This window comes from Geotrypetes seraphini, chromosome 9 (assembly GCF_902459505.1).
Source record: "Geotrypetes seraphini chromosome 9, aGeoSer1.1, whole genome shotgun sequence".
NCBI lineage: Eukaryota > Metazoa > Chordata > Amphibia > Gymnophiona > Dermophiidae > Geotrypetes > Geotrypetes seraphini.
In genome coordinates, this window is record NC_047092.1 from 11655801 (window position 1) to 11681654 (window position 25854).

Genomic DNA, 25854 nt, shown 5'->3' on the forward strand with positions numbered 1-25854 from the left:
GGGTGGGGACGGGTGAGGACAGAAAGGAACCTGGTGGGGACGGAGAGGATCCTGACGGGGACAGGTGGGGACAGAGAGAATCCTGGCGGGGACGGGAGAGGACGGAGAGGATCCTGGCGGGGATGGGTGGGATTTCTGTCCCCGTGCAACTCTCTACTTCCTACGCCACTGAATGGGGAAATGCTCCAGCAAATCATCTTGTCTGGCCATTTGTCCTCAGGCTTATAAACACTGATAGAGAGCTCTTGTCCAAACTTTCTGAAGAGCCCTGCATTAAATTATGTTTCAGCTCTTTGGAACATTCCATATTCACAGTTGAAACCAAACCTTACACTGAGGAATTTACAAAAGAAGTGCATTGAGAACTCAGCCGCTGGGCATTATACGGTAGTGTAGAACCATTCAAGAAAGGGAGACCTACTGCCTGAAAAGCACAGATGGCGCGTAGGACGGAGGAACAGCTGTTTAATCAGCAGAAAGGCAGGGCCAGATAATTATTTCAAGTGGAATGCTGAGCGTGGTCAAATCTGTAAAAAAAAAACAACCCTGAAATAAAGCCACCAAACTAGAAACAGCAAAAAAGAATGTTTCAACACAGCATCATAATATATTATAGGACATTTTTCACGGAAATGCATCCGAGAATGATTCACATCCACACAGCAAAGCCACATAACCTCACTTCCCTTTTATTAATGGCTGACGACACGGACTAATTTAGCCGGACCCTGAAGATATAGAAACATTTTGGGACACTGCTCGTATGTATTGAATTTGTGTATTCAGATATTTGAAAATGTTTTTTTTTTTAATGGCCAATGATTTTTTTTTTTGTTTAAATTTTCTTTTATTAAGAAAAGAAGAATATAAAGAACCAAGAACAAATCAAAACACAAGACAAAAGGGTCTACCGCGTGGTTTCTGCGCGGAGACAAAAGATACTCATCAAGAGCCAAGAATGTTTTCTTTGAGGTAAAGTGCTACCCCACCTCCTAACTTACGCTCTCTGTCTTGCCGAATCAGGTTGTATCCTGGTATAGTTATATCCCACCCGTGAGAGTCTGTGAACCATGTTTCGGAAATTGCTACTATGTCTAGGTCTGCATTAACTATTTCTGTTTCCAGTTCTAGAAATTTGTTCCCCAGGCTGCGTGCGTTAACATACATAGCTCTCCACTCTTTTTACAGAATCCAAAGATTTCTTGAACTCATTGCTAGAAATAATACGAAATGTACTGGGCAACAACGACTTCCTTAAAAGGATCTTTTACACCCACCTGAATCTTGCACTCCAGCAGAAAGTGTTCTTTAGTAGAGAATGACACGGGGATAAATTTGTCCCCGTCCCATCCCCATGAGTTTTGTATCTATCCCTGTCCATTCCTGTATACTCTGCCTTAACCGCACAAGCCTCGAACACTTAGGATTTTAAACTGTTTGAGACTTGTGCAGATGAGGATGAAGCTTAGGCATTGGTGGAATGAGGCATTATGACATCGCAATCTGAGCTCTAGAATGTTGCTACTTAGGATTTTAAAGTGTTTCAGGCTTGTGCAGATGAGGACGGAGCTTAGGCATTGGTGGAATAAGGCATTATGACACCACAATCTGAGCTCTAGAATGTTGCTACTTAGGATTTTAAAGTGTTTGATGCTCGTGCAGATGAGGACGGAGCTTAGGCATTGGTGGAATGAAGCATTATGACATCACAATCTGAGCTCTAGAATGTTGCTACTTAGGATTTGAAAGCGTTTCAGGCTTGCGCAGATGAGGACGGAGCTTAGGCATTGGTGGAATGAGGCATTATGACATCACAATCTGAGCTCTAGAATGTTGCTACTTAGGATTTGAAAGGGTTTGAGGCTTGTGCAGATAAGGCCAGAGCTTGCAGGGATGGGGCAAGGACAGGACAAGAACCTGCGGGGACAGGACAGCAAAATGAGTTCCCGTGCAGACGGGGAAAAATTTATCTCCGTGTCATTCTCTGCTTTTTAGCTTTACTCAAATAAGAGCTTTGGCAGTATTTAAGAGAGAAATCAGGAGTGAGGATCATGACTGCCATGGAATGTGAAAAACGAACCCATTTAGAGAACGATCCCAAAGCAGTACTTAGGCTTCACACCGATAGCTGCAGATTCCTGGGACCCTATATGGCCGGATACAGTTGACAGGATATAGATAAACCTGTTTTTTTTTTCTTTTACCTGGTTTATTTCACCTCTCTTGGGACAAAAGCAGCTCACTGATAACTCCCTTGCTAACACGTTCCAGAGCGCAGGGGTCAGACGAAGGGTTAACAGGCCCTGCCAGGTCAGGGCATCCTAGGAGGTCCCTGGAATCTGAAGCTCTTTGGTTTCCCTTTCACTGAGCAGCGAGTGGAGACCACTTAATACATCTGACCCATCGCATTAGACGCCTCTCACCTCTGATTTTACAAGACACAAGCTGTCTAATTCTATAAATGAAAACCATACAAAATTGGGGAGAAAAAGTCTATGGAGATTAGTAAATAATGGACATCAGTATGAGCCCTTCATAAGTGAATGAACGTGGACCTCTGGCTCAGGCAATATCTCAAAAGGTGACCAGTACCAGACCGCAGTCTAAATGGGTTCATAGACAACCCCGCGAAAGACAAAGGCGCGCGCCGACAACTGAGCGCAAGACGGAGGCGCGCGCCGAAGAAAATTACAGTTTTTAGGGGCTCCGATGGGGGGGTTTTGTTGGGGAGCCCCCCCAGTTTACTTAATAGAGATTGCGCCGGCCTTGTGGGGGGTTTAGGGGGTTGTAACCCTCCACATTTTACTGTAAACTTAACTTTTTCCCTAAAAACAGGGAAAAAGTGAAGTTTTCAGTAAAATATGGAGGGTTACAACCCCCCAAACCCCCCACAACGCCCCCACAACGCGGCGCGATCTCTATTAAGTAAAGTGGGGGGGGTCCCCCCCACACCCCCTCCATCAGAGCCCTAAAAACAGTAATTTTATGTGGTGCGCGCCTCCGCGCTGCGCTCAATTGTCTGCGCGCGCCTTTGTCCCGGCGCGCTTTTGACCTGACACCGTCTAAATGAGAATAGCCTCATACATCATATAGTCCATGTGTGCCAAAAAGATACATACAAAATTCCACACACTCCCAAAACCCAAATAGACTTTTTTACCCCAAGGAGAAGGGGTTATGTTTAAATGATTTTTATTATTCCAGCAGTAAGAAGCAAATACGAACAGTAGTACCATTCAGGAAATAACATTTTCAACAATATAATCAGTTCCCCTCCCATCCCCCCCCTCCCCAAGAATCCATGGCCGGTCCAACAGCTGAGAGTGGGAATAAAATCTTAAAGATTCAAAAGTCTACTGCGAGCACGCGGTGTGGGGTCCCGCCAGAAGTGCTCCCACACCTGGCAAAATTTGCGACCCGGGCCAAGAGTCAAGTCTCCCACCATGCGTCTCTCCAGTGTTGCGTGCACTATCATTAGGGATCTCCATTGTGCATATGACGGGGGATCACAGGAGAGCCAGTGGGTGAGGATGGCTTTTTTTCCCATCAAAAGGGCTCTGGAGATAAATGCTGACATTCCCCTGGGTTTGGGCGAGGCTATATTAGAAAATCCAAATAACGCCCTCGGTTGCGGAAGCCATCGCCGTCCCCAAAGTGATGTGGTATATAGGCCAAGATGTCTCCAAAACTGTTGGATTGCGGGGCAGGCCCAAAACATGCGACTCAAAGATGCGTGAGCCTGATTGCATTTCGGGCGAGAATGTGACGCAGTAATCCCCATCCGGGCTGCACGTTCCGGTGGAATGTAAAGTCATAAGAACATAAGAAGTTGCCTCCACTGGGTCAGACCAGAGGTCCGTCTCGCGCAGCCGTCCGCTCCCACGGTGGCCCATCAGGTCCGCGACCTGTGAAGTGGTTTCTGACCACTTCTATAACCTACCTCAAGTTCTATCTGTACCCTTCTATCCCCTTATCCTCCAGGAACCTATCCAAACCTTCCTTGAACCCCTGTACCGAGTCTAAGAACAATTTTCAATTGCATTTAGGAGAAGGGGTTAAATGGGCAAAACATACAAACTCTCCCTGAAAACACACCTTGTGAATGAAAACTTTCCTGATACATACAATAATAAATATAATAAATACACATATGAAATATAACAATGTCTGTGTGTAAAGTGCAGAAAAGAGAAATAAATAAATAAATACCTAATAAATAATTCTAATAGGAAATACAAAGTGCAAGGTGCTTCATGAAATACAAAATATATGGCAAGAATGAGACAAAGTGCAGATGCAAAAAATCCCACTGCAAATACCTAATTGAGGTCATACCATACTAAAAGTGAGAATACAGCCTGTAGCACCATAAAGAACAATATAAATATGGATGTATAGTGCAAGTGCAATTCCTCACTAACCATACATAATGTAAATGATGACAATTGGAGTTCATGAGCTGAAAAGCACCACAAACACACACACACACACGCACCAAGCAAAAGTGATAAATAATAAGTACATAGCTTCAAATGCTAAACACTCACACATATACAGACACACAACGGCTCAGATAGGATCCCCCACATAACATTACTTAATTGGCCCTTGATTGATAATCATAATTGTTTCCCTGCTAAGAAAAGGGTTATAGCGACTTCAATTTTTTTTTTAAGCTGTTAATAATGGTTCTGCTTCTAGGTTATCGTGCTTTGTAAGTCACAAAGCCCCCCCCCCCAAGAACAATAATAACAGTGATATCATAACTTCAGAAGAAAAAGAAACGTTTCGGATATTTGGGGGCAAGCCCTAGGGAAATTTGGAGCATTGAGATAAAGCAAAAGATTTCTGCTACTCAATGGCCACGGATTTGGTCTTGGAGGATGAGACGTACGGCGTCAGCATCTATGAGACAAACCTGGTTTTTTCTGTTATGTAGGATTTTTTGGACCCCTGTTCTAATAGATGCTGGCATTGTCATCTTGATATAGGGACGCTGGATCACATGTTGTACTTTTGCCCCTTAATATTAGGCTTCTGGAAGTCGATTTGGGTTACAATTAATAGGATATTGGGTACCTCCATGTCCATGTCTTACGATGTGGTTCTCTTTGGAACTATACTGCAACCCAAGTCCCTAATTTCTGCAGCTGAGACTAAATTACTTCTAGTAATGACTGGGATTACTATGCAAATGATCATGAAAAACTGGAAGAATTGCGGTAGACTGAATCACACCTTTTGGTGGGAATCCCTGCGCTTGTGTTATCGATACGAACGCATGAATTCAGAAATAAAGGGTTATGCTAAAAATTTGAATAAGATTTCGGGCCCTTTAGCAGATTTTGTATCTACCAATCAATAGTCCAAGCCTTCCATTTTATTGAGTTTTACACATATCTGGATTGGGAGGGAGGGGGGGAGGGGGGAGAAAAGATATCTATATTATTATTGTTAGTAATAAGTGCTGTTATTTGATGCCAATTGTCGTATTTTTGTATGCACTTTGTATGTTATTAAAATGAATAAAGAATTAAAAAAAAAAAGATATTTGGGGGCGAAAGCACTAATTTTTCTGACCCCACTTCAACCTGATGAACTTCCAAAACACTTCCAGATAAACTTGACTAAACTTAACACGCCAATGTAATTTCAAAAGTTCTCTGTAATGTCGCTGTCTGTATACTGTCTCTTCCCTTGTAAACCGCTTAGAACTGGTTGTGGTATGGCGGTATATATTATTATTAATAATAAAATAAACCTACTCTGCCTTTCAGCAGCGTTTATTCCCTGAAGGCTGAAAGAGTATGAGATTGAAGATTAGAGGGTTAATAACGTGAAGTGTGAGAGGACTCAGTAACGGGATCCTCAGCAGCTCTGCAAGGGCTAAGGAGTTAACTCTGCCCAAGGGCTGAGTGGAGGATTTATTTTATTTTTGTTTTTCGAGCAACAATACATTTTCCTTTCTTTTCTCCCCAAAGCAGGGTGTCACTCAGAACGGTGCTGTAACAGCTTCAAAATATTTTGGCTCTGGGGTATGCAATAGGGCAGGGGTGTCCAATGTCGGTCCTCGAGGGCCGCAATCCAGTCGGGTTTTCAGGATTTCCCCAATGAATATGCATGAGATCTGTTTGCATGCACTGCTTTCATTGTATGCTAATAGATCTCATACATATTCATTGGGGAAATCCTGAAAACCCGACTGGATTGCGGCACTCGAGGACCGACATTGGACACCCCTGCTATAGGGGGTTCATAGTCTTAAGTGCGCAAGACTGACGCTTGCCGACAAACGAGCGCCGACAATTCAGCGCAGGACTTCGCGCTGAAGGGCTCCGACGGGGGGTCTTGGTGGGGAACCCCCCCACTCTACTTAATAGTGATCGCGCTGGCATGGTTGGGAGTTTGGGGGGTTGTAGCCCCACATTATACTGTAAATTTATCTTTTTATCTATTTTTTACGGAAAAAGTTAAGTTTTCAGTATAATGTGGGGGGTTACACCCCCCACACCCCCCCAACGCCAGCACGATCCCTATTAAGTAGAGTGGAGGGGGTTCCCCCGCACACCCCCGTCGGAGCCCTTTATAAGTAGGTTTTTCTTTGGCGCGATGAAGTCCTGCGCTGAATTGTCAGCGCTTGTTTGTCGGCGCGTGTCTGTCTCGCGCGCTTAAGACCCATCACCCTATAGGGTAATATATAATACTAACCTCGCCCCCATTTTTACAAAACCGCAGTGTAGTTTTTAGCGCCGGCCATGGCGGTACCAGCTCTGATGCTCATGGGAATTCTATGAGCATTGGAGATATCATCGCCACGCCCTGCACTAAACACTGCGCTACGCTTTTGTAAAAGGGGGAGGGGTAAATTTCTTTATTTCTTTTTAGGAAATTAGCCTGGAAAAGGGATAACGGGAAGAATAAGATGGAAGGCATTCACTGTTTATGGAGATTGGGGTAAGGGAGGGAAAACATACGTGGAAGGAAAGAGGGCATGGCTTGCCCCCAGTTGTAAACTGCAGTGCCCAGACTGGCAAACTACAACTATTAATTATTTTGATAGCGCTACCAGACACACGCAGCTCTGTACACAGCCACAAAGAATAAGAAAAAAGTCCCTGCTCCAAAGAGCTTACAATCTAAACAGGCAAGACAGACAAACAGGATGTCATGGATACAGTTCAGGGGAATGGTTAATCTGCTGGCTGGGTTGGAGGGCAGAGGGGAGTGCAGGACAATCAAGCCATTGTGACATCACTGATGAGGTTGGCTCTTATTGGTGGAATGAGGCATTATGACATCACAATCTCAGCTCTGCTTCCCAAAGACTGAAACTCTTCACACTACTACTACTACTATGAATTATTTCTATGGCGCTACCATACATATACGGTGCTCTACAAAGTCACAAAGAAGACAGTCCCTGCTCCAAAGAGCTTACAATCTAAACAGGCAAGTCAGACAAACAGGATGTCATGGATACAGTTAAGGGGAACGGTTAATCAGGTGGCTGGGTTGGAGGGCAGAGGAGTAGGATTAAGGATTGAAGGTGGGTTTTCAGTCTGCTTTTAAACAAGGGAAGGGGCTTGACGGACAAACTCGGGTAATTTATTCCAGGCATAGGGGGCAGCTAGATGAAAGGAACGAAGTCTGGAATGGGCAGTGGAGGAGAAGGGTAACGCTAAGAGCGACTTATCTGAGGAACGGAGTTCTCTGGGAGGTGGATAAGGAGAGAGAAGCGAGGAGAGAGATTGAAGGGCAGCAGAAGGAACACACTTGTAGGTCAGCAATAAGATCTTGAACCGTATGCGATGGCAGATAGGGAGCCATTTGAGCGATGAGTGGTGTTTCTGAGGTCCGAAGCTTCAGTAAAATTATGAGATTTATAGCTATTAGGAGTGGTTGAATTATATATCACAACGGATATTTATCACTTGGAATAAGAGGTATTTAAGAGCTATATGCGATTCCAAGTTACAGTACTATTGAAGAACATAACATCACATCATACGTTAACCGCGTAACCATGAGTTCTACGCAGTTTACAGAAGATTATAAACTAAAAACAATTTAAGAATGACAGAAGGAAATTATTTGACCAAGTATTTTGAGAAGAAGTGAGTTTTCAGTTGAGTTCGGAAATGTTTATAAGAACAGGCTCCAAGCAATAACAATCGAAATTCTCCATCGTGTGAAGCTGCGTGGAATGCGAAAGTAGGGTCCAGAAATTTCTTGCTTTTACAGCCCTGTAATGACGGAAAGGTGAATAGGGCATGAGACTTTCGACTATTTTTAGACGATGCGAGAGAGAATCTCTTAGCCATATAAAACGGAGCGCTACCATAGATGACCTTATACCAAAAGCAACCCCACTTAAAACACGAGCCTCCATTGGCAGCCAATAGAACGGAGTCACATGATCATATTTTTAAAGACCGTAGATCATTCTAACCGCTGTATTCTGAATCGGTATGAGTCGAACCATGTCTTTCTTGGGAATTAAAAAATACTTGGTATCACTATCGACAATAACCTCTCCTACCATGATCATCTAAATAATACTATTAAATCATGCTTTTATAGACTACGCCTAATCCGGTCAATCTCAAAATTTTTAGAATCAAAATCGTTAAATATCTTACTACATTCTTTGCTTATCTCTAAACTTGATTATTGTAATTCTCTATCCATCTGCTCAGTGCGCAGCAGCCTCGAAAAAAGCCAACAGGATGCTTGGCATCATAAAGAAGGGCATAACAACCAGAACACGGGAAGTCATCATGCCATTGTATCGAGCGATGGTGCGTCCACATCTGGAATACTGCGTTCAGTATTGGTCGCCGCACCTCAAGAAGGACATGGCGGTACTTGAGAGAGTCCAAAGGAGAGCAACGAAAATGGTAAAAGGGCTGGAACACTGCCCATACGCCGAGAGGTTGGATAGGCTGGGGCTCTTCTCTCTGGAAAAGAGGAGGCTCAGGGGAGATATGATAGAGACCTTCAAGATCATGAGGGGCATAGAGAGGGTGGATAGGGACAGATTCTTCAGACTGAAGGGGACAACAGGTACGAGGGGGCATTCGGAGAAACTGAAGGGAGATAGGTTCAAAACAAACGCAAGGAAGTTTTTTTTCACCCAAAGGGTCGTGGACACTTGGAATGCGCTACCGGAGGAAGTGATCAGGCAGAGTACGGTACAGGGATTCAAACAGGGATTGGACGGATTCCTGAAGGATAAAGGGATCATAGGATACTGAGGGAGGAACTGGGATGTAACACAAGTATAGAAAGCTAACCAGGTAATGAATATAGAAACCAGGTCGTGCATGTGCAAGACCGGAGGATTAGGACTTCGATAGGAAGACAGGACTTAAATGAGAAATCAAGGTGGCAAGGGAGCCCCCTCTGGTGATACAGACAGGTCGTGACCTGTTTGGGCCGCCGCGGGAGCGGACTGCTGGGCGGGATGGACCTGTGGTCTGACCCGGCAGAGGCACTGCTTATGTTCTTATGTTCTTATGTTCTACTGTTAAATATTACACTAAAAGAAAAGAAACGTTTACAAATTATACAAAACACTGCCGTTAAGCTTATTCATAAAGGAAAAAAATACGATCATGTTACTCCCTTTTTGATTAAATCACACTGGCTCCCCATTAATCATCGGATTACTTATAAAATCCTATTATTAACATTTAAAACTCTCGACACTAATGAACCTCAATTCATAAATAAACTACTTATTCCATACAATACTTTACGTCCTTTACGTTCAAATAACCATAAACTTTTAACTATTCCCTCTTTAAAAATGATTGGAACCCGCCGTCAGGATATGTTCTCAGTATCAGCGCCTCAACTTTGGAACTCTTTACCTTTACATTTAAGAGAAATAAATAACTTAAACGATTTTAAAAAGAGTTTAAAATGCTTTTTATTCAAGGATGCTTTTAACGTTTAGCTTTAGAATTAATTATGAGCTCCTCTTACATGTAACTATTTTTTTTTACATCATTTATAAACTTTTAGCCTATTATATAATAATTAAGAAAAATTTTCAATTGAACTTTTACCTTATAACTTTTATCCCTTTTTTTTTTTAATATATACTATTACTTAATGTATAAATTGTTAATTTTTATAATATTTTATGTTATTTACTATGTTAGTAAATTTTAGTGTAAATTTGTTAATTTTATAATATTTCATGTTATTTACTACTTTAGTATTATGTTTATTCATACACTGTACTTCGCTTAGATATAATTTTAATTAAGCGATTAATCAAATATAAATAAAACTTGAAACTTGAAACTTAATTGTTAAATACATAATACAGTGCTCCCCCGCGAATTCGCGGTCAGCGATTCGCGGTCAATGCCATTTGACACGCAGCTCCTGAGTGGTGAGGCCCGACTTTAGTGCAGGAAGAGGCAGTCGGAGCATACCGCGAGGGATTTCCTTCACTTGCTGGTGCTCTGGCTGCTCTCTCCTGTCTCCCCCGCTAAAAAATGTATTCGCGGGTTTTCAACATTCGCGGGGGTTCCTGGGACGGAACCCCCGTGAATATCGGGGGAGTACTGTATGACAATAATCCAAAAGACTCAATAATAAAGGTTGTACCAGAAGTTTAAAAGCAGAAAACTCAAAAAAAAGGTTTAAGGGTAGGCAGTTTCCATAGCGTGTAATAACCCTTACGTACCACAGCATCTATCTTAGTGGGACTCTTACGGAGAGTGGTGACATGAGCGTAGCGAGGTTCAGACCCAATAGCTCATAACTTTCCTAATCCCATGAAATCCCCAAATCCTTAACCCATCTTCCATTTCTTTCCTTTCACCCACAAAAATCCAAACAAAAATACGAACATTACAATAAGTCACATAATCCAACATCTCTTCTGTATTTCAAAGTATAAATAGTGGTTGAAATATATTTTCTGGTCAGGAAACTTAACTACAGAGCATGCTAATGATCACTAAGACGAGACTTCCATTCGAGAATGAAACGGGGACAATTTTTTTCTCTGTCCCCGCAGTAACTCAGTTTCCACATCCCGACCCTGCAAGTTTTGTCCCTGTCACTGTCCCTGTCCCTTTCCCATTCCTGCAACCTTTATCTTAACCACACAAGCCTCGGACACTTATGATTTTAAAGCGTTTGAAGCTTGTGCAGATGAGAACGGAGCTCAGGCATTGGTGGAATGAGACATTATGACATCACAATCTGAGCTCTAGAATGTTGCTACTTAGGATTTTAAAGTGTTTGAGGCTTGTGCGGATGAGGACGGAGCTCAGGCATTGGTGGAATGAGGCATTATGACATCACAATCTGAGCTCTAGAATGTTGCTACTTGTGATTTAAAGCGTTTGAGGCTTGCGCAGATGAGGACGGAGCTCAGGCATTGGTGGAATGAGGCATTATGACATCACAATCTGAGCTCTAGAATGTTGCTACTTGTGATTTAAAGCGTTTGAGGCTTGCGCAGATGAGGACGGAGCTTGCAGGAATGGGGCAGGGACAGGAAAAGAACTCACGGGGATGGGATGGGAAAATGAGTTCCTGCGGGGACGTGGAAAATTTTGTCCCCGTGTCATTCTCTAACTTCCATCCATTCAGTTACGTAAAGCGTGCACCGTGTTTCAGGTCGCATCACTGCCCATCCTAAGTGCATATCCACACCCACATGCCTCAAGGCACACCACTCTCACCCATGCTCTTCAATGTCTTCATCGCCTCCCTTGGTACCCTATTAGACAAACTCGAAGTAACCTCATTCAGCTATGCAGACGATATAACCATACTCCTTCCCTTTGACTCACAAGACCCCACTACAACAGATAACCTGGTAAAAACCCTAGAAATAGTGGAAAACTGGATGACAGAACACAAACTGAAGCTCAATCCAGACAAAACTAAATTTCTACTGCTTGAAAAAGACAAAACCCCCTCGATAACAGAACTAGAAATAAAAACCACCAAATATCCTATACAGACCACTCTCAAACTCCTTGGAGTAACAGTAGATAGATGTTGCACTCTTCAGGTGCAAATCAACAAAATCACACAAAAAGCATTCTTTACCATGCGCAACCTTCGCAAAATTAGAAAATTCTTCGGCAAAGAACAATACAGACTCATAGTTCAATCCCTAGTCCTAAGTCTACTGGACTATTGCAATATCCTCTACCTTCCTTGTCCCACCTACCTAATAAAACAACTACAGACTGTCCAGAACACTGCCCTCAGACTGATCTATTCCCTTCGAAAATTTGACCACATCACCAACGCCTTCCTAGATTCACACTGGCTTCCAATACAAGCCCGCATCCAATTTAAGCTATATTGCATAATATTCAAAACATTAAACGGAACGGCACCCTCCCACTTAAACAACCGCCTAAATAGGAACCTCTATTCCAGACAAAGGAGAACCCAGTCCCCTTTCTCCTACCCCCCTTATAAAGGAACTAAGCGCAAAAAGATGTACGACAACCTACTAGCAACACATGCAGCTAAATTGGACCCCTCCATCACCAACCTACTGACAGCTTCAACTGACCTCAAAGCTTTTCGAAAAGAAATCAAAACCATACTATTCAAGAAATACATTCTAATTTCCTAACCCCACTCCTCTCCCCTCTCTCCCCTTCTTAGGATCCTCCCTTCAACATGTGATTTAGACCTAACGCCTTTAACTGTATTCCTCTTCCTGAAAACGTCCAGCTATCGTTTAGATGTATTAGGCCCTACGTCGTTAATTGTATTCCTATTCCTGGAAATGTCCAGTTATCTTTTTGTTGTAATCCGCTTAGAACTGCAAGGTACAGGCGGAATAGAAGTCATTAATGTAATGTAATGTAATGTAATGTAACATGCGCATCTTTTTTTTGTAATTAAGAGATTTGGTGGGGAATTCAGTTAAGTGGTGCCCAAAGTTTGGTGCTAAGATAGGGGAAAGTGTGCTCCACGCAGAGCAGCCACTGCCGAATACTATCTTTGCGCAGATCTGGCTCTTGACTTTAGGTGCTGCGGCTACGTCTGCATAAACCCTGGCATAAACCCTGGCACGCAACTAATGGCAATTGGGCGTACAAATGACCCCTTCTATAACATCGCACCTAATTTCTGGGAATGCCCCGACCCGCCTGTGCCCCTCCATAGCCACCCCCCCCTTTTGAATTGCACACTGTAAAATTTAGTCGCCCTGTCATAGAACTGGGCGTGGAGCAGCTCCACTGCGCAACAACTAATTGTTGCCAATTCAGTGCTGTTAACCAGGGCAGGATTAATTCGTCGAGGGCCCCTAGGCACACAAGTCCACTGGGCCCCCTGCCCCGCCCCACCCCACCATGCGCCCAGGCGGAAACAGGAAGCCGCGTCAGAGGGAAGCTTTGGGCAAGCAGCACCGCTTGCACAATTACAGTTTCCGTTGCCTTTCTTACCCGCGTTGCTTGCTTGTCTTACTTTCCGTCGATGGGGGGGGGGGGGGGACTGCATTGCCGATCGGGGTTGGGCCCACGTTGCCGATCGATGCTGGAGGGGCCCATCGCCATTTGGAAAAAACAACGTTGATGCCCTCCTTCATCGGGCCCCCCTGACCATTTCGGGCCCTAGGCACATGCCTACTTGGCCTATTGGTTAATCCTGCCCTGCTGTTAACTCCACTTACTGATTCCCAATGCCTAATTAATTTGCACACGGCTCTGGGATCCTTACCCAACTTTGAGTGACCTAGATAGAATCGGGGAAAGATGTTTAGTAGCCATTGCTAGTGCCCTCAGCAGTGGCATAGTGTGGGTGGTGGCATCCCTGCCCTCTTCTCTGCCCCCCACCATGCATGCAGGCATGCCCCTTCCCTTCTCTCCTATACCTCTTCAATTTTGCCAGCATGAGCAGCCTATCCTACCTGCTGCCTGTGCCAGCCTCAGCTCTCCCTCTGATGTCACTTCCTGTTCCCGCAACCAGGAAGTGACTTCAGAGGGAGAGCCAAGACCAGCGCGAGAAGTAGGTTGGAGTTGCTGCTTGCATTGGTGAAGAGTTAGAGATACCGGGGGGGGGGGGGGGGGAGAGGGGAGGAGAGAAGGGATGCATGTGGCAGGGAGGGGCGGGTAAGGACCGGGGACAAAGAGGAGGAGAGGTGCCAGCAGTCGGTGCCCCTATCAAGATGCCCCCGCCCACCCCTTAAATACACCACTGCCTCTCAGGAAAGATTATATAGACTTGTGCTGGCACAGGCAAGACTGATCATGTTGCCATGTAGGGGTGACAGACTTATGAAGTGCCAGGCTGGGTCAAACCAAGCCCAGCAACTGATAGGAGCTAGCTGTGTGGGTATCACACCCAATGCTGAGCATATGCCTTCATTGTGTCATTTCTATTTTGCTTGGCAGCCCAGTCAGTCTGAAATGTCAGCACCTATGCAGTAGTCTGTTTTGTTTTTTTACTGTGACGGCAGATAAAGGCCTAGACCAGGGGTGTCCAACCTTTTGGCTTCCCTGGGCCGCAAGAGATGCCTTAATCGGCGCCTACATTAATGACCTAATTCCCTCTTTTACAAAACTGTGGCATGCTTTTTAATGTCGGCCATGGCGGTAACAGCTCAGACGCTCGTGGGAATCCCTATGAGTGCCAGAGCAGTTAACGCCATGGCTGGCGCTAAAAACCATGCTACGATTTTGTAAAAAAAAAAAAAAAAAAAGGGGTGGAGGTAAATGAGCTTTAACAAGCTCATAATTGGATAAAAAAAATTTAATTGGCCAATAGCGCCCACCTGGTTCTATAAAAGGTAGGTGCTTAATGCCTAAATGGGCACGTATGAGGGCGGAGATGGAGATTTGCGCCCTCGGGCGCAATTCTCAAAAGAAGTTTGGTGCCTGCAATGTGGGCCATTAAAACCCTGGTGGGCATTATGATTCTGTAAACGGCGCCTAAATGTGACGGACACGCAGCTAGCACCTTTTTTCAAGGCGCCATTTTCAGAATCTGGCCCTTAGTGGCTCCTCCCCCTTCCATCTGCCACTCAGCAGCTACCAAAGAGGTCAGTACGAGACTATTAAAAAGCAGCTATTTAAAAAAAAAAAAAAAAAAAGACTGGTTTCCCACTTTTGAGGGTGTGTGGGGCATTATAAATTAGTACTGGACACCAATGGCATAGTGAGAGTGCGCGGCGCCCCTCCCCCGCCCTCTTCCTCGCACCTTTTTAACTTTGGCTCAGGCAGCCAACCAACTTACTGCCCGCATCGGCCTCGGCACTCTTTCTGACGTCACTTCCTAGGGGCGGGTCCCAGAAGTGACGTCCGAGAGAGCGCCGAAGCCGACGCGGGCAGCAAGTTGGTGGTTGCTGGTGACAAAGTTAAAAAGGTATGTGGGAGTAAGGCAGGGGTGTCCAATGTCGGTCCTCGAGGGCCGCAATCCAGTCGGGTTTTCAGGATTTCCCCAATGAATATGCATTGAAAGCAGTGCATACACATAGATCTCATGCATATTCATTGAGGAAATCCTGAAAACCCGACTGGATTGCGGCCTCGAGGACCGACATTGGACACCACTGGAGTAAGGGAAGGGGCTCGCTTGCGGCAGGGAGAGGAGTGGGGAGGGGGATGGAGAGGAGGAAGGGTACCGACGCCCCGAGGAAGATGGTGCCCTGTGCGGTCGCCCTTACCACGCCACTGCTGGATACCCACAAGCAGTCCTTATCTGTTATTCACCCCTCCCCCAATCCAGATAAAGTGTATTTACTTACCTGTAACCTAGGTTCTCCGTGGACAGCCCTACCTGGTTCCTTATTAACAAAGAGCTGTCAAGTTACCCAGGAGACTTTTGGACCACTCCTGGATTGAAACTGACACCCTAAAAGCAGTGCGTTATTTGCATTCCCCGACTCCACTTCTAAAATCTCAATGTGGCTTTAAATCCTTTAAAGTGTTTGAGGCTTGCGCAGATAAGGACGGAGCTTAGGCATTGGTGGAATGAGGCGTTACGACATCACAATCTGAGCTCTATAATGTTGCTACTTAGGATTTTAAAGCGTTTAAGGCTTGCGCAGATGAGGACGGAGCTTAGGCATTGGTGGAATGAGGCATTATGACATCACAATCTGAGCTCTAGAATGTTGCTACTTAGGATTTTAAAGCGTTTAAGGCTTGCGCAGATGAGGACGGAGCTTAGGCATTGGTGGAATGAGGCGTTACGACATCACAATCTGAGCTCTAGAATGTTGCTACTTAGGATTCCCAACCCCTAGCCAGTCGGGTTTTCAGGATAGCCCTAATGAATATGCATGAAAGAGATTTGCATATAACGAAGATGATAGGAATTCAGATCTGCCTCATGCATATTCATTAGGGCTGTCCTGAAAACCCGATTGGCTAGTGGTCCTCCAGGACAAGGTCGGGGGCCGCTGCCATAGCGCGCCAAGATGGGCGAGTGGAAATCCAGGACCGACCCCCAGACTCTCTCTTCTTGGATCTGGGTAATTTGGCAGCTCTGATCATATCCATTCTGGAGGGGTTTCAAGGTGCTGGATTTGGGAATCCGTCTCTGGGGGGAAGGGGGGAAACGCTGCGCCCTTGCCCCACATCTGAATTGGATGGGGAGGAGTTGCCTATCCACTAGCAACGCCGAATCGAGTCAAAAGCCCTCCTGGCACTGATGCCGCCTACCCCCCCCCCCCCCCAATACACTAAAATTCCACCAAGTTAAAATAATTGTTTTAAAGAACAAACAATAACATTTAACGGTTTTCAGCAAGTACTTTAGAGGGGTAACTAAAGATTCTCTCCCCCCCCCTCCATTGAATTTGCAGGTTCTCATCAGCTTGTTTCCTGTCCTGAGGCACGGCTGTGGTACGATGAGTTAGTGGGTGCCTGGTGTGAACGATTTTTAGGCACCTGGGGCTTCATTATCTGGGGGGGGGGGGGGGGGAAAGGAGAATGACAAACCCTGGAGTGGCTCCACTGTGCAGCCCTAAATCCATGGCAGTGTGCCAGCTGGTTTCAGTGATTAAACTATTAGCCACCAGCCAGGGATCAGTAGCCCTTGCTACTTCTACACGTGCCCCTCCCCCCCCCCCCCCCGGCACTCTTATTTACAGTGACTTTTCCCCAGCCCTCCCCACGGGGAATGATAGATGTAAGAAGAGCTGTAACTTACCCAGAAGCCAGAGGAGGGAGAAGTAGATAGAGACGTGGAAGTGCATCTTGCAGGTGCCTGGGGCATAGAGAGGGGTCGCTGTGCCCCCGCCGGGGCAGGAGTGGCTCCGGCTGGCTCTTTGGGGAGTGGCCGCCGCTCCTCCCTCTCTCCGCTGCTGCCCCTTTGCTCCTGCTCTTTGCCTGTCCTTCCAGCGCTCGAGCCGCAGCTGCCTGCTCTCCTGCTACGGGCGAATGCGCTGCCTGCGCCCGTGCTGCTCTCGCGCGCAACCAGTAACGCCCGCAGCCCGGTCCCGTGTGATGGGGGGGCCGGCTGCTGTTGATGGAGCTGCTGCCTGCTCCCGTGCTGGTTTCTCCCTCGGCTGTCTGGGTCCAGCCGTCCCGGGTAAAGGCGGTGGACAATAGCAGTCCATTCTGCCTTCCTGCGAGTTTTACCCAATCCGATGGGATCCCTGGGTGGGCTCTGCCCGCACAATGAGAGAGGAAACTCCTCCTTCTGCAGAGCTATTCAAGACAAGCGCAGGATATCAGACCGGGGGAGAGAGTTCCTGGGAAAAGAGTCAGTTCTCAGCAAATGCCAAGATCTGCAAATGCCCTGGCGTGCTCATTCTGAACTGATAGCGATGCTTTGCCTTGAATATCTTTCTCTGTTACATGCCTATACCGTATTTCCTCGATTGTAGGACATCATCGATTCTAAGACATGCCCTCCCCCCTCTCTTTTGTAAAGGTGGACAAATAAACTCCCCATTCGAAGACCACCATCCATAACAAGATGCATCCCCATTTTAAGAACTGTAACAATTGCCACACTGGGACAGACGGAAGGACCATCAAGCCCAGTACTCTGTTTCAAACAATGGCCAACCCAGGTCCCAAGTAGGAAAAGAGATTTTACGCTGCTTAACCTAGGAATAAGCAGTGGATTTCCCCCAAGCCATCTCCATAATGGTCTATGGACTTCTCTTAGGAAATTATCGTAACCTTTTTTTTAAACCCCGCTAAGCTAACTGATTTCACCACATTCTCTGGCAACGAATTCCAGAGCTTAATTACACATATTTTCTCCGGTTTGTTTTAAATCTACTACTTAGTAGCTTCATCGCATGCCCCCCCCCCAGTCCTAGTATTTTTGGAAAGCGTGAACAAGCGACTCACATCTACCCTTTGGTACCATATTTTGGAAAGTCAACTTACGAAGTGTGCCAGATACGTTTCCATTTAGACATCCCAAGGATGCCTGATTTGTAATTTTCATCCTCAGTTCTACATGGGGGGTGCTAAAAAGTTCTCAGCCCCACCAACTTCCTAATTCGGAGCATTTCGTTGCCCCTGTTGCTGAAAAGAGTGTTACCTTATTTATTCCCCCCCCCCCTTTTACAAAACCATGATAGCGTTTTTTTAGCGCAGACCAGCGCACTGAATGTTCCGCACTGATCCCGACACTTAGCGTCAGGAGCAGCGCGGAACATTCGGCACGCCGGCCTGTGCTACAGACCGCTATCGTGGCTTTGTAAGGGGGGGGAGGGTTTAGTTAAGTGCCATATCTATGTATTTTTGACATCGTCTCAGGTCATTGAACCATATCCAGGTCATTCTCTTCTTGGTTGGGCTGAGGACTTTTCAGCACTCCCTCCTATGACCATCGAATGTAACCCGCAGCTGTCTTCCGCGCGCATTAAAATGAGTAAAAAAAGTGCCTAAACATTACTTCAACTTGATTAATCTCAAATGCTACCTGTTTGCCCTTTTCCTGAAGTGAAATTTTGAAGCGTTTCAATTGGACCTGGTCATTATGGCAGCCATTCTTTGTAAAACGGCAGCCGCTGGATTTTATAAGCTTGTATTCCCATCTTTACACTTAACTCAGAAATTTGTGAAAGCAAGTTACATAATTAAGTCCGCTTTGCACCTAACTTCATTTTACAAACTGGAAACGTCAATCGCTCCTCCTAAACTTACTTGCTCCACTTCATCACTGACGCTGAAACCGTGGATTGAAGACAAAGTTTTATTTTATTTTTCTTTCCAGCTTATGATTTATCTTTAATCTTATCTATTGTTTTGCCTTTTGTCTTTGTTTTGTTCTATTTCTATCATTTAAATTTCTCCAGAATTCTACTGTTCAACGGCTTCCCCTTCTGCTTCTATTCCTTTCTCTCCTCTCTTCTACCTTCCAAAGTATTTAGATCAATGCTGTCTTGTAAAAATGTTTATTTTATTTTTATTTTTCCTCTAACTCTACTTTTCACTTCTCTATTACCCTCCAGGTACTTTAGTTAGATTGTGAGCCTTCGGGACAGTAAGGGAATTTTTCAAGTACCTTTCTTATTTCTAATCTTAATGTATATTTTCTGTAAACCGCTTAGAACCTAACGGATGTAGCGGTATATAAGAAATAAATTACATTACATTACATTACATAATTGGTATTGATGAGCAAAAGGAGCTTTCAATTTGCTTTAATTGATACTAATTGGCAGGGCAGGATTAATTCATCGAGGGCCCCTAGGCACACTGGGCCCCCCTGTCCTGCCCTACCCCACCATGCGCCCAGGCGGAAACAGGAAGCTGCGTCAGAGGGAAGCTTTGGGCAAGCAGCACCGCTTGCACAATTACAGTTCCCGTTGCCTTTCTTACCCGCGTTTCTTGCTTGTCTTACTTTCTGTCGATGGGGGGGGGGGGGGCTGCGTTGCCGATTGGGGTGGGGCCCATGTTGCTGATCGGGGGGGGGAGCCCACGTTGCCGATCGATGTTGGAGGGGCCCATCGCCATTTGGAAAAACAATGTTGATGCCCTCCTTCATCGGGTCCCCCTGACCATTTCAGGCCCTAGGCACGTGCCTACTTGGCCTATTGGTTATTCCTGCCCTGCTAATTGGCACCAATTGCCAGTTGTTCTAGCCCTTAGGGCTAGATTCACTAACCTGTCCGAATTGGAACAATCCGTTTCCGATTCGGGCAGGTCCAACAAATTCAGGAACCTAAAATATGCAGATGGGGGCGATCGGAGGAATGCTTCGGGTTAAAACCACGGGCTTGCACTTGCAGTCGGAGCAGGCATGTTCGGGGCTCGACTCTCCTGCCCCTATCTGCCGGCGGCAGTGCCGGCGGCTTCTTCCCTCCTTCCCTTCAGTGCGAGCCCGCGGATTTAAAGCTGGCTCTGCACTGCGGCATGCAGCCCCACTTTAAAATCATGGGCTTGCACTGCGAGGAAGGACGGTAGAGAGCAGGAGAGTCGGGGCAAGCAGGCAGGAGAGATCGGGGCAGAGCAGGGCGGCATCCAGCTCGGTTCTGCATCCACACAAAGTTCATTGGAAATCTCCAGAGCGGGGAAGGGTGGGAGAGTCGGGGCAGGCAGGCATGGGGGTTTGGGGCAGGCAGGCAGGCGCGTTCGGGGCTGTAGGAGATCGGGGCTGACAGGTTAGAGAGCAGGGCGGCAGAAGGCAGGGCAGTCGCAAAGGGCTTCAGCGACTGGTCCTCAGAAGTCGCTTATTTTTGATCGGCCAGCCCAGTCGGTGTTGCAGGGTTTTGTTTAGTGAATCAGGTCCCTGCCTACTTTGCAGGCCGTTGCCCTCATTTGCATGCGCGGATCGGAGGATGGTCGGCAGAGAGGTAAGTAAATCGGGCCGGGGTCGCTAAGGGGTTGCAAACCGATCGGCACACGATTGGTTTGCTGTGTGAATCTAGCCCTTAGTCGGCATTCTATAACAGGGGTGCACCAATTCTATCACATGTATCAGCTAGCGGGACAGGTTACAGAATTCAAGGGGCCGCTGAAAAGTTCTCAGCCCAACCAACAAAGTTGGGGCGCTCTCCATCGAGGGCTATTTACGTAGTCCAGTGATTTTCCACTTTTTTCATTCCATCAGAAAAATGTAGAACAACAACAACAACAAAAAAAAGTGGAAAATCACTGGACTACGTAAATAGCCCTCGATGGAGAGCGCCCCAACTTTGTTGGTTGGGCTGAGAACTTTTCAGCGGCCCCTCGTACTAGCGGCGCTGCGTCTGTCTATGGTTGGGTGCAAATACAGTCTGTTCTCATTATTCGCGGTAGAATGGTTCCTGGAAAAGTCCGCAAACCGCAAAATCACGCATAATGATTGCCGCCCTCAAACAATTGGCTGAAATGCACTTCAAATCCTGTAAATGCATTAATTTCAATCTTGCCTACTTGGTACAGTAACTGCAGACAACCTCTTCAGTGAGATTCTCAGGTGTCTCATTTGTGGAATTTGCTACTGTTGACAATCCAGAATAAAGTGAATTTTTAAAATATATCCTTGAAGTGTTGTAGAATCAATATTAGTATTAATTTTTAAAGTTTAAGATCCAGTCTGAACAAGCAGGTCAAGGTGGTGGGCAGACTGGATGGGCCATTTGGCTTTTATCTGCCATTATGTTTCTATAACCATAAAGCTCTATGACCTCACAATGCAGGTGTAAAAACCTTAGCCAATAGGAAGAGGACATGCAAATGTTAAGAGCCTTAGCCTATAGGGAGAGGAGGAGATAGTAGATGTGGCAGATGGGCCATTTGGTCTTTATCTGCCATCATGTTTCTATGTTTCTATAATCATAAAGCTCTATGATCTCACAATGCAGGGGTAAAGAGCCTTAGCCAATAGGAAGAGGAGATGCAAATGTTAAGAGCCTTAGCCAATAGGGAGAGGAGGAGATAGTGGGACGGGGACCTGAGGAGTGTCAGCAAATCAAGGCCTTCGTATTAGGGCAAGGTTTATATCATGATTAGGGTTCCCATAATCATGATATAAACCTTACCCTAACACTAGATAGCAAGTGAATTTTAAAGTGTAGCGGGGGTGGGGGTGGAGGGGAAGAGAGGGTGTGTTCCCTCCCACACCTCAAAAAAGAGGGTTATTTTGTAACCCTCAAAAAGACAAAAAAGTATCCACTGCCGCAATTGTCCTGCGCTCATTCGACGGGTCACCTTTAATTCATATAGATAATTCACATAGATGCTTCTAATCTGGCTACGCGCCATTCTGTAACTCTGTGCGTATTTTCAACAACGTGTAGTTGGGAGGTGGGATGTCGCGTGGGCTGAACCTGAGTGGAGCCTGAGTGGAGCTCACACTTATATCACACGTATCTCCGGAATCTAGGGGCAAGCATTTATAGCAGCTTTATGCAGTGGCGTTGTAAGGAGGGGGGAGGGGCGGTCCGCCCTGGGCACCATGTTGGTGTGGGAGTCGGCACCCCTGCTCCTCTCTGCCCCCTCGTCTTCCCACTCCTCCCCCGCCACACACCCACTCCTTCCCCCGGACCTCTAGACAGGGGTAGGGAACTCCGGTCCTCGAGAGCCGTATTCCAGTCGGGTTTTCAGGATTTCCCCAATGAATATGCATGAGATCTATTTGCATGCACTGCTTTCAATGCATATTCATTGGGGAAATCCTGAAAACCCGACTGGAATACGGCTCTCGAAGACCGGAGTTCCCTACCCCTGCTCTAGGTGAAAGATTTTGAATATACAGATCCCAAACTTCCATAAAAAGACGAGTTTTTCTAGACCAGGGATAGGGAACTCCAGTCCTCGAGAGCCGTATTCCAGTCGAGTTTTCAGGATTTCCCCAATGAATATGCATGAGATCTATTTGCATGCACTGCTTTCAATGCATATTCATTGGGGAAATCCTGAAAACCCGACTGGAATACGGCTCTCGAAGACCGGAGTTCCCTACCCCTGCTCTAGAGCAATAACTTTAATGTGTTCCGCACAACCGCCGTCATCTCTCCCGCTGATGTCTCTCCTGGGTGCCGCGCAGAAAGTGGCATTGGCAGAGTCGAGAGGAGCACTTTGACGTTCTTGTTGGCTCGTGGCGGTAAACAAGGTACGAGGGAAGGGAAGGGGAGCAGATGTGCGGCGGAAAGGGATCGGGGAAGGCACGGCGAGCAGAGACGAGGGCGTGGGAGGGGCACCACCACCCCAAGCGTCTCTCACCCTCGCTGCGCCACTGGCTCTATGACTGGTTTATGTGCTCGTGCAAAGGAGCAGAGAAGTTCAGACCTTCAAGCTGAAGCTTTTAATATCTCCAATAGGAAGTGGAACAACAAAAAAAAAAAACCCAACCCCCCCGGACCCTACACAGACCATGTTTCAGCTACAAAGCCTGCATCAGGAGTCCTCAGGTTGTCCACTCGACAATTAGACCAGTGTCTCTCAAACTGTGTGCCAAATCACAGTGCTGTGCCCTGAAGAGATTCCGCTGTGCCGTGAGAGATTCCAGAATTTTTCCTTTATTTTTTTAAAAAATTATCTTCATAAGTATACACTAGAATGGATGACATGTACGTCACATACGCAAGAGTCTGTCAATGTTATGAGCGTCTGTGTGCAGAAGGATACAACCGCCCAGACAAGCATCATTCTTTGACGCAACTGGCCCTTGAAAACTCACGGCAATCATTTTTACTTTTATTGAGCAACAAAGCAATCGAGGCTTTGTTACCGTTTGGATCGCCTTATGTTTGCAAACTTGGATTTTCAGCTCTGACAAAAATTAAATTGAAAAAAAAAAAAAAATGAGAACGACTGCAGATGGTGGAGGATGAAATGCATGTTGGCTTGTCGACTATCGAGCAGTGTTTTGAGTTCATTTGCCCTCAAAAACAAGCACATCCTTCGCATTGATTAGCAATTCTATTCTATCTACTTTAGTTTCACCGTTGTTAAAATTACCCATCCATAGCTTAAAGAAATTGAAATAAATAACTCTCAAATTTAATTTTTGGTTGGATTTGCAATTTTATCATTTCAATTGTAATGTGCCGCAAAAAACATTTGCTCCGTTTAGTGTTCCGTGAAAAACATTTGCTCCGTTTTGTGTGGCACAACTAGAAAAGTTTGAGAGACACTGAATTAGACACAGTGGTATGGGAAGGGGCGGGCAGGGGGTGCGGACCGCCCCCGGCAGTATGTAGCTGGGGGCTCTGGCATCACTCTGGCCCGCCCAACCAGGGCGCCTCCTACCCTTACTACGCCACTGGTTAGGCAATAAAAATGAGCTGGAGTATCAATCTAATTGTTGAGTGGACAACCTGAAGACTCCTGATGCAGGCTTTGTAGCCGAAACACGGTCCGTTTTTTTTGTTCCACTTCCTGTAGGTGACATTAAAAGTTTCAGTTTGGAGGCCTGGTCTTCTCTGCTCCTTTGTTTATCCATTTAGTTTTGTGCAGAGATTTGACAACTTCCTTTTTTGTCACGCATAACCTCATCTATGCGTTACGTTAGCTAGTTTCCTTTATAGGCTTCACAAAGGCGCCCTCTAGGTGCATCTTTATAGAACTGCAATATAATGCTCCCTTTCTGTCTCATGTTCAAAGCATGGTCGGCAGTATATAATACCCAGTTGTCTCCCTGCCAAGAAACTTTCAGACTGCTTCTGCTGACAAGGCTAAGTGACTGCTGACATTAAGAAAAAGAGATATAATGTGGAGTTAAATATGAAGCTGTTTTTATTTTTTTTAAAAATGTTTGTTGAAAATCAATTATGTATATGTTTCATTATAACCCACTTAGGCCCTGGCATTTTGGGTGTAGAAAAGCAGATCGCATCAGGAGGGGGCATCTGTGCATGGACGGATGCAAGGCGGTGACATCACACGCATGCACTCATGACATCATTGCGTCGCATCTGCCTATGTTCGGATACCCTCCTGACCGATAAGGCTGACGAGATAAGGCTGAGGGGGGTGGGGCTAGGGGGAGAGGCTGGGGCCTGGTGAGGGTGTAACTGGGTGGGCCTGGGGGGTGGGCAGTAAAATCTGAAAACCCTAGACCTCCTGCGTAGATGCATAGCCCTTAGTGCTTCTTACTGCAAAGGCATTTTCCAGGGAGGGGGGTCACGTGTATATATATATCCTATATAATAAAACCCTACCTCGCGCATGCGCACTCCTATCTGCGTGCTTCCATGATCTGTAGATCTGTGGCCGCAGGAGTGTGCATATGCGAGTCCCCAGCCTTACTTCCCAACACCTACCACTCGCCGGCAGGACTGGATGCCAGCGCTGGACTCCCTGCTCTCCGTATCGGCTCCTCTCACCAGCCGCACCAGCATCGGAGAAGGCTTCCGACGCTGGCGGGATCGAGAGGAGCCGCAGCGATACCTCGCAGGGCGGGAAGGGAAGCCCAAAACACTCCAGCCGTGAAGGGATGCCCCGGTCCCAACTCCAAACCAGTTGATTCCAGCAGCGTTAAAAAGCACTCTACATACGCTGCTTCGAGGCCTTTTACTGCCCTGATTTGCTCTGCCACGTCTCTGATGATGTCATCACAGACGTGCCTGAGTAAATCAGGGCAGTAAAAGGCCCCGAAGCAGCGTGTGTAGAGTGCTGCACACACTGCTGGAATTGGCAGATTTGTCGGACCGCGGGAAGGGAAGGGTGGGGGCGCAAGGGACTAAGGGAGCAGGCAAGACCAAGGGAAGGGAAAGGGGGAAAGGGAAACGCTGCTGCTGCACAGGGAAGTGGTGTGGGGTGGGAGGGAATGCTGCTGCTGCACAGGGAAGGGGGGATCTAAATGCTGCTGTACAGGGAAGTAGTGGAGGGGGAGGGAATGCTGCTGCACAGGGACATGGAGGGGGAGGGAATGCTGCTGTGGCTGCTGCATAGGGAAGTGGGGGGGGGGGAGAGAGACAGATAGATAGAAAGAAAGCCAGACAGCGAGAGGAAGGGAGAC

The 25854-nt window shown here is 46.3% G+C and overlaps 1 protein-coding gene across 1 annotated transcript in view; it reads right to left on the minus strand.

The window, feature by feature from the left end:
* Positions 1–17581, minus strand: part of PODXL (podocalyxin like) — a 114756-nt gene extending 97175 nt beyond the window's left edge. The window contains exon 1 of the mRNA XM_033957672.1: positions 17152–17581. Within this exon, the coding sequence (XP_033813563.1) occupies positions 17152–17197 (46 nt within the window). The 5' untranslated portion in view covers positions 17198–17581. The remainder of the gene's footprint in view (positions 1–17151) is intronic.
* Positions 17582–25854: the final 8273 nt, after the last annotated feature.